The 9,397-nt window shown below is 38.5% G+C and overlaps 1 protein-coding gene across 1 annotated transcript in view; it reads right to left on the bottom strand.

Moving 5' to 3' along the window:
• ADAM23 (ADAM metallopeptidase domain 23) overlaps positions 1-9,397 on the bottom strand; it is a 225,903-nt gene that overhangs the window by 62,795 nt on the left and 153,711 nt on the right. Inside the window, exons 10-14 of the mRNA XM_006889120.1 lie at positions 8,342-8,413; positions 5,795-5,958; positions 4,783-4,867; positions 3,895-3,985; positions 1,044-1,092 (exon numbers count right to left, since the gene is read on the bottom strand). Of these exons, the coding sequence (XP_006889182.1) occupies positions 1,044-1,092; positions 3,895-3,985; positions 4,783-4,867; positions 5,795-5,958; positions 8,342-8,413 (461 nt within the window). The remainder of the gene's footprint in view (positions 1-1,043; positions 1,093-3,894; positions 3,986-4,782; positions 4,868-5,794; positions 5,959-8,341; positions 8,414-9,397) is intronic.

Below are 9,397 nucleotides of genomic sequence, written 5' to 3'. Positions count from 1 at the left end.
CAATCCCCACGCACCCCTCCCACCGCCCCAAGTACATTCCACTATGCAACCTTAATTGTGGACTCTTGTGATAACCATAATACCCTATCATACATCGCTTTTAAATTATTCAGTCCCTCATCTGTTTCAGTGCAGTATACACAATTTATCCAGTTTTTCTCAGTCTTAACTACCCCAATTTCTTGAGAACAGACTGTAACTGAGGGACCTTAAGGCAGCAGATGCCATGGGGCAAGGGCCTCCAGGAAAATGGACTTGTCCAGGCCTCATTCCAGAGAGGCAGTTTGGGGCATTTGCTCTGCTTCCCAAACTCCTTAAAACCCAAAGCCACAACTTTCTAACTGATTTCAACTGACAGCAATGTTCCACCAGGTTTCTGAGGCTGGAAGTCCTTAACAGAAGGAGACTGTCCATCTCCCTCACAGGGCAGTGGGGGGGTTTGAAAAGGTGACCTTTTGGTTAGCGGTGTTAACATGTAATGCACTACTCCACCAATGCCAAGGTGGCCATAAAATGGAAAAAAGAGAAGGAAAAAAAAAAGGCAGGTGAAGTTCAAATTCCCACCAGTAGAAGGCAACCTTAGTTAGGTATAATAAATCATAGGAAAAAAAGCCTTAATGACCATACAAGTAGAATAATAATAGTCCAATATTATTACCCTAAATGTAGTTATCTATTTATGAGCACCTTAAAATGTAAGTCGATGACGACTGCACTGATTTTCATAGAAACCTGCAAGTAGACAATCAGCTATTATTCTAATTGTACTAAAAAATTAATGTTTCTACCAAACTTAGAAATATTTAACAACGTGCTTCCTTTAAGGGTTAATAACAAGAACCAGGCTTCGTGTTTTACCACCAACCTTAAACAAGAGATTAAAATATAAAATGAATTAGCCTTTTCAGTTCTAAAATATCAGGCAATTAATTTTTGCAAAGTGCTCAGCCTGAAATACTATTACTTGAGAGACTGTGTATCTAATTATATGCAGCAATTTTAGTGAAAGGCATGTATCAAATTCATACACAATGAAAATTTACCCAGTTTCCTCCATGATGCAGCCGCCCCAGGATTCTGTGCAGTCACATTCTAGTTATAAAACAATAAAACAACAGAAGAAAAGAGAAATAACAGTCACAACTTCAGTTGATATTATGGCTCTTTAAATAAATCTTTATCACCGAGTCCATGTTAAGTAGTTTCAGAGAGTAAAGCCCCAGAGAAATTTTGTTTCTTTTAAATCAATTTATCCTTTCCTAAATCACAGGTAAATTTCTAAGAAAACAGTTCACAAAAAAATAAAACTATACCTCTATTTTTGCCACTAGGATTATTAGATTCTTAACTCCAATGGGCAGTAAAAAGGTATCACGGTCTAGAAGTCAGAAAGCTTAAATTCTAGTCCAACAACTACCATATGAGCACCCCACGGGAAAGTGGCTTAACATTTCTTGGGTCCCAAAGTTTCCTATTTGACAATCTCTCTCTTTCCTGCACAAGGAAGAGGGTGTCTGTCTGTACTCTGTGAATTGTAAAGCTTTGTGGTATCAATCCAACAAATTACCACTGAAGCATGTCTAACCAAGATTCAACTAAAGTCAAAGGGGAAAATTCAATTTTCAAGAATCAAAGCAATTACTTGATCATCGACTTGAGGAACACTAAATTAAAAGGTTAAGAAAAGAAGGGGCAATCTGAAAGTCAAAGTAACTACTTAAATAGCAACAGGTAAGAATACATAGGGGTACAACCATCAGGCTGCACAGACAGTTGGGTGGAGGGGGGTGAAGCAAATGGGAAAAGACATGGTAATGATGGGTGAAAAGACAGTTATGATGGGCAAGGTCCAGTGGTGGTTAATGTTATAAAACATAATGCATGAGAATGATTACACGAAACATGAAGAACAGTGTGAAACACAATGCACGTAAACTTTGTAAGCAAACCAATAAAAAAATGTAAATAGCAATCATATATCTGACTTCAGAATCAGAACCTGAAATACTGACACTGATATGGATGTCTAATCTCTCCTATTCTCTTCTCCATCGCTGCTAAAAATATTTTCAAAGAAAACCTTCCAAATGAATTTACTTAAAGAAATTAAAGAACTAATGAATAACTGAACAAAACATTTTCAAAAGGAAGGAGTTAGACTAAACATTGATAATTAACTTTGTTCTTCAACTTATCTCATTATCCAATCCAGAAACTTCTCTCAGCGAATATCACTGGCCTCATCCCAGCACCAGAAGTTTCAATAAGGTCACAAACCCACTCATCCTCCTTTCTAATGTTAATACATCTATGTCGCCAGACTGGGTCTTAAATGCCCCTTTAATGAAGATTGGGTATTTTGGTGGTAAATCCAATACTCTGAGATAGATATTAACAACAAAAAAAATGAGGTTTTGGAGGTTTTCTAAATGCCACTAAGCATGTATGATGATTAAGTTATTTGATGATTTAATATGGTATGCTTGGAAGCAGGAGTGGCATCCACTTCCTAAACAACATGCCTCCAGAAACGCTATAAACGTTGATGAATGACGATAGTTATAGAAAGGCTTCAGGCCTTCTGTTCATATGATCACTGTGAGTCGTGCTCGGCTCGAAGGCAATCAACAACAGCAACAATATGGTAGGTCTATAAAGGGAATCAAGAAGCTGCCAGCTACACATTTTTATTCTGTTTCCTGTAAGACTTAGCACTAATGACAATTATTTGGTAGTAGTTACAAAAGCAGAGAGAGTAGAAACGTGCTAAGGTATTGGGTTCTTTTCTTTTCCAGGGATTGGAATCGAGTAGAAAACTTTATTTCTAACATTTCATATTTTCACAGAAGGGAGGCATCTTCTACTTAATTCCTAGTTAAAAAACTAATTTAAGAAAACACCTTGATCGATCATCTTTCTGTAGACTTGGTCTCAGGATGACTCCCCTAAATCCAGGGTATCCTTGTCTTTATAAAAATATGTATTATAATGATATTTTATAATTGTGTTGGCATAACAATGGATATACCCAAGTGGAATTACATTTACTTTCTTTCCAAGATTTTTAAAGGAACTGAAGAATTTATCAGGTCCTTAAAACCATTGTAGGGCCTAAGTAATGTGTCATTGGTTAGGTCAGCCTTTCTTTTCATCTACTTCTCATCTGATTACTGAAACAGGCAACATTCAACAGTCAGTCTCTGGCTGTATTTTTCTAGTGAGTGATATCCACAGACTAGTTTGTACTCCCTCTTGCACTATCCCTAGGATAGGGTCTTCCTATAGGAAAGCTTTCTCTCACTTTTCTGATGGAACTACTATCTAAGTTTAATTTTAATTGGGCAGGGGAGGAAAGTTCCTCTTAATTTAAAGCACTTCCTCAACCCAGCTATGTCACTACTCAACTTGTGATGGCATCCTACACTTACACTTAATCGATTAGAACCAAGAAGAGTGTGTAGAGTAAGTGTTAATGGTAAGGAATTGTCCTGCCAACCCAAAGGTACATGGTTTGGTCCCACGAGCTGCTGTGTGGGAGAATGATGGACAATCTCCTCCCATGAGATTTACTACATCGGAAAACTTGATGGAAAGTCAACTGTGGGTTGGTTCCAACTCAATGCACAACAACTCTAACATTCTTCAGTGTAAGAAGAAGTTGACTTGTGCCATGAGATGATAGATCCGAATCATGTCCTCTATTTTATGAATTTTAAAAGGGAAGTTTCCAGAACCCAGATTAAGAATTACCTTAAGCTGCTCATTTTTTAAGATAAAGGAGATATACTAAAATTCAACTCTAATATCTTTGGAATAAAAACTATTTATTGACTGGGCATGCATTAAACAGACAGAATGGCACATGAAAGTGAGTAAGAAGGTCAGTGTACATACTTGGCTTTCTGCTAGAAGGTTCCCATTGGATTCCAAGGTTTTGAGCCAGGCTTTGCGATAATACTTGTGCCACTGCCATTGGAAGACCATACTGTTTTTCAGAGTTGAGAGTGTGTGGGAAACATTTGAGAGAGTGCACAAAGCTAGTTATTATTTCTTAATCGTTATCACATATCATCTCAGTTCCCCAAAAAGAGTCCTCACAGCTTCTAAATATGGCATATGCTCCTCATCACTCCTTCCTTACAGCTTCTTCCTCCATACTGGGCCCAAGAAGCAGAAAGCCTCTCCTAACTACGTGGTATCTTTCAGAACTTGATGCTTTCACATGAAAAGATAAAACACAAAGCACAAAAGGCTGTGCCCCAAGTTGGCTCACACCAAACCAAGAATTAATGTCATTTACTACAAGTATGGCAAGATAAGTCCCCCAACTTGAATGATGATTATTGGGGCAATCTGGTATTGACTAGGATTTAGATACTGATGGGGTATAGTCGTAGATGCAGACTGAAATGAGTTAAAAACTTAATGTGGTCAAAAGAACATTATAACTAGGGCTAACAGTTACCAAGGAAGGGTTTAAAAACTGGTAGAAACTTAACACCCTATCTATGGAGGCCTAAAAACTTCTAGGCCAATCTATGGCTTGCATTTACTTGATAAAATGAAAAAGTTCGCATTATGAGATGAAATAATAGAATACCTCTTTGCTAACGCCAAGATCACTTTTGGGTTCTATGTGCTACTGTAAACCACACATACCATGTTCTCACAATCAATATTCTAAGCAAGCATGAGAAGGGCAATAAACTTGGTCAAAGGGGAAGAAGAAGAGGTTGGATACAAAGATAACATGTGACTTTAGGAAGACAGATAAAGTTTTACCTCATTCACACCAACTCCTCTTGTGCGAGAACAGACACCTCCAAAGAAACTCAGACTGCTTCTCTTGTAGTGAAACGTCACACGCCTCGAGGAAAGACAGAAAAGTACAATGAGGAAACCTACGTAGTAACCATCACATGAATTCTCCTCAAACATGAGAATAAGTCTACTCTCCTACAACCAACATGCCAAGGCAATTTTCCTTCCTAAAGCTGAAAAAGTGCATTTTAAATGTCTTTCATTTATGTTGTCAGAATCATCTCAATGAGCAGATGTTAACTGAGCAGCTGCTAAACCATGACTAGGCTAGAACTGAGGACATGAAGCTAGAGAACACAGGACTCGCCCTTTTTCTTGCAGAGAAACTTCATTGTACAACACTGATGGTTACTATGAGTTGTCAACTAAAGACGGAGGGCAGTGAAAGAAAAGAGGAAAGGTGAGCGGGATGGAAAGATGATGCTGGCTGGCTTGATTCCAGCACAGAATCATCAGCTCCAAAGGGAAATACAGTATCCTTTCCCTAGGGATAGGGAGCTCTGGTGACGTAATCTGCAGGCAGCTCAGGTGCTAATCAGAGGAGGTGCCTCTATGGTGGTTCAAATCTAAAAGACCCTTCCCAGGCTCTCTTGCAGCTAGGTGTGGCCATGCGACTAAGTCCCGTCCAGTTTTCAGGTAAGCTGCATTAAGGGAATTGATTCACCAGGAAGGGCTGCCCTGCACCCTCCTCCATGCCTATCATCCTGTGTCTTTAATGATGTGATGGTCAGGGTGCCAGCAGAAATCATGAGTCATGGACTGACCCTGAAGATGTGCTCTGAGGACAGAGCTTATGACTGCAGAACCACTGTCCCAGCACCAAACACCCTATTTCCTCCATTCTTACATAACAGAGATAGGGATAAAGATCAGCCTTGTTTAACGCATTGTCTCTTAACTTACTTGATACAATAAAGAGATAAAAACAAATGTCAAACCAAAGGGGACAATAAAAGTGGAGATGGCAACATACGAGATGAGGTGCACAGCATCGGCGTGCTGCTTGATGCGTTGCCGGTACTTGGAGAACTCATGCAGCATCTGCACGGGGTTGGTGGTGATGTCAATGTGATCTTTCTCAGTCCAGGTCTCCACGGCCACCAGGACCACCCTAGTGTTGAGCTGCTCCTTGTAGATCTGAGGGTACACAACAGGACAGGTGCAGGAGGAAAACACTGGGTCAAACATGCACGATCAGTGAGTCAGAGTCAGTGGAAGGACAAGAAAGGGGAGGTGAGAGGAGAACACGGGGTCATAATTAGCTCGTCATAGAGAACCTTCCTTCCTCTTTCCCAAGAGCATGCATAAATAAGTAAATACCACAGGGGATTCAGTCCTGTGCCGCCTGCTCTCACATAAGATTATTCCAAGCCCAGATCAGCACTCCCAGTGCCAAGGTTGGAGCACAGCAGAGATTATGAGGATGACTCGAGGTCAGGCAGGATTTCTTTTGGTTGTACATCAGGTCACTATGAGTCAGAACTGATGCGATGGTGCCCGACAATGACAGTACCATGGTATCTCACTAGGGGGCAGACTCTAAAGTCTGGGCCTAAGCAGAAAACAGAATGTAGTAAAACAGCACTAATAACCTTTCAGGAAATAATAACCTTTCCTGAAGGAAAATTAGCTATTTCCACAGGGTTGGAATGGACCACTAACTGCAAACAATCACCAATCATACTGGCTTGCTTGCCTTGGGAAGGTGTGTTATATGAAATAGAAAAGAATACTAGGAGAGAACCATGGATCTAGAGCCCAAAGAGGGAACGGGAGAGACTACTGCCCACCTGACATGCATCACATGTAACATCATCCATGACATTAGAGTCTCTTCTTTGCTCCCCTTCTCTACTTTTGGTGATACAATTAAGTAAATCTCATAACTAATATTCAACGAATACTGTTAATTTGCTCTGGTTTCAAGCTAATGTTTGAATGGATGATCTTTTAAGTCATTAATAAAAGAAACTATCCCCAAGTCTGAATCAGCATGAAACTAAAAGAGTTTCACAAGAAAGCAAGCAAAATGTAATTAGAAAAAATAATAATGGTGGTACGCTTCAGTACCCCCAAGGGGAACTGAAAATAGAAATTGCTTTCTGTAAGATGTGATTCTATTTGATCATGCTTAAATACAAAGATTCTCCAAGTAAAGTACTTTTATGTGTGTGTGTGGGGGAATGGTGTCTAATAGCCACTTCTGTTTATCTTTAGGAAGGCTAACAAAAATTGTAGTCATTAATAAAGTTTCTTACATGAAAAAAATTAATAAAGCAAGTCTAAACTGACTCCCAGATGTTAAACCATAACTCAGTAAGTTATTCTATGCCCATCCACTTATATTAAACTTGTACTCAACTCTGTGTACCAGCTATTACATTAATATTAATAGTATTAGAAGTTTCTGGGTTACCAACGTGAACAAAATAAATACCATTTAGAGGACTAGCATTTATAACTAGATGTTTCTTTCGTTTGGGAGAAAAATGCAAAAAAATGTAAAAATTATTTAGCCAAACAAAACAGCATTCTGTTTTAAAACATCAAATAAGTGTGATATAGTTAACTTCTAACTATTAAAATGCAGTCACCTATTGGAACATATCACATAACATTCATATCTATGGATTTCCTACCTGAAACAAGGGGGGAAAAATCTTTTAACGATCATTCTTTTTAATTTTCCAAGTGAAGGAGGGATACATCAATATAAAGAGAAGTTTGAAGAGCTAGAAGTTTCTTTTAAAATGCAGAATTTCCTTCAAAATACTTTTATCTGAGAAAGCACTTACTCTGTCACCCAGAAATAAAGCCCGAAAGCACTCTCCTTAGGGAAACAAGAGGAAATATTTCTTCTTCATTCAAAGATCTTTTTGCATTGCCTGTATCTTCAAAATATATATGCTCTTAATCTATTATTTCTTCTCTGCGAATATATTATTTATAGTTCTAATTGCCCAGTAGTAAGAAGTTGAGCTGCAATCCTGAAGGTACGCAGTTCAAATCCACCAGCAGCTCCAGGGGAAAAGAATGGGCAGTTTCCTCCCTTGCAATTAACTGCCTCTGAAAACCTGCTGGATAGTCAGCTATGGGTCAGTTCTGATTCGATAGCACAAACAACAGCAACAACAACACTGTCACTTAGGGCAATGAAATAAACTGGTTATTATTAACGAAGTCTCATTTCCCAAGAGTAATTTATGCTTTGCTTGGCAGCTAATTTTCTCCAGTGTTTTGTCATGCATACATTTTAGTGGCAATGAGGTTCAGACAGCAGTTAGCCTCAATGCTAAAGCATCCTGGAGATTCTGAGAATAACTCAACAGTCCCTCACACCCCAGCCAGCACTATTCTACCGATCATGCTATCACATCTGGTCAGATGAGCTTAAGAATTCGATTTATACATTTGCAAAAAAAAAAAAAAATGACAATAACATTTAAGTAAAGAGAGCTGTAAAGCATTCTATCTTGGCAAAAATAGCTTTGAGAATACTTACAGAATCCAGGATACTTACAGAATCCACAAGGTTGACCACAGACTTAGCAAAGTTGTTGGTATGAGCATGAGAAGAGCGATATTTCTTATACTAAGAGGAAAAAAAGGTATGAGTCACTACCCAATCATAATGATGTTAAATTCCAAAATACTCTAGAAGTAGAAATCTCATCACAAAAGTATAAACAAGGAAAAAAAAAAAAAAGTATAAACAAGGATTTTAAAATATAGACATTTTTGTTTCTGTCATGCTGGTATAAAGTGGTGGTATTCTTTTATTTCTCTGTCCAGAAACAAAACAGACAACCTAAAATTCTCACACTAATCTGGGTAAGGAAGAGTGCCTGCAGAAACTGTGTCGGAGGCTTTACACCTGAAAACCCAGTGCTTAATGTCTAACGGAGCTCTGGGGGAGCTTACTTACCTACAGGAGAAAGAAGTAGTTTTGCTACTAACCCAAACCCAATGCTACAGTTGGACTTCTACAGCTGCTCCAGGGGGCGGCAAGATAGGCACTCTCCTCCTGTGTGACTTACAGCCTCTGAAAACCTACTGGAGGGCCAGCTATAAGTTGGTTCAACTCTGAAGTAATGAGTTTGAGCTTTTTTTTCCTAATGCAGTCTTAATGTCTACAAACGCAACCTTCTTATTTTCCTTGAAACAAATTTTCCTAGTTTATAAAAGTTCGAGATTTTTTAAAAAATTAGCCTCAACTGGACCTCATCTTTTTTTTTTTACCCAAATGAAGAAAATTTTCTATTCATCACTTCAGATATTGCCCAGAATAACAGACGCATTTGCAGAAGATCTGGAACCGTCTTCCACAAGCACACTTCCTTCACCCTTTCCTATGTTTCTGACTAGAACAAAGAGGACTGATCATTTGTTTTTTGATGATTATTTAAGAGAGTAAAGTAACTTGATAGGATAAGGCTATCACAACATATGGAAGGCTACATTTTTTTTTCAGCAAGCTCAATGTCTTTTTTTTTAAATTTAGGTTGTTTATTTTTCATTTCAATGAACATCTACAGAGATTTTGGGATTCCATTCATTCATTGTTGCACCCTTCTCC

Source organism: Elephantulus edwardii, unplaced genomic scaffold, assembly GCF_000299155.1.
Source record: "Elephantulus edwardii isolate Elephantulus edwardi_28Jun2011 unplaced genomic scaffold, EleEdw1.0 scaffold00075, whole genome shotgun sequence".
NCBI lineage: Eukaryota > Metazoa > Chordata > Mammalia > Macroscelidea > Macroscelididae > Elephantulus > Elephantulus edwardii.
The sequence above is the reverse complement of the archived record's forward strand: the minus strand, read 5'-3'. Positions and strand labels throughout refer to the sequence as shown.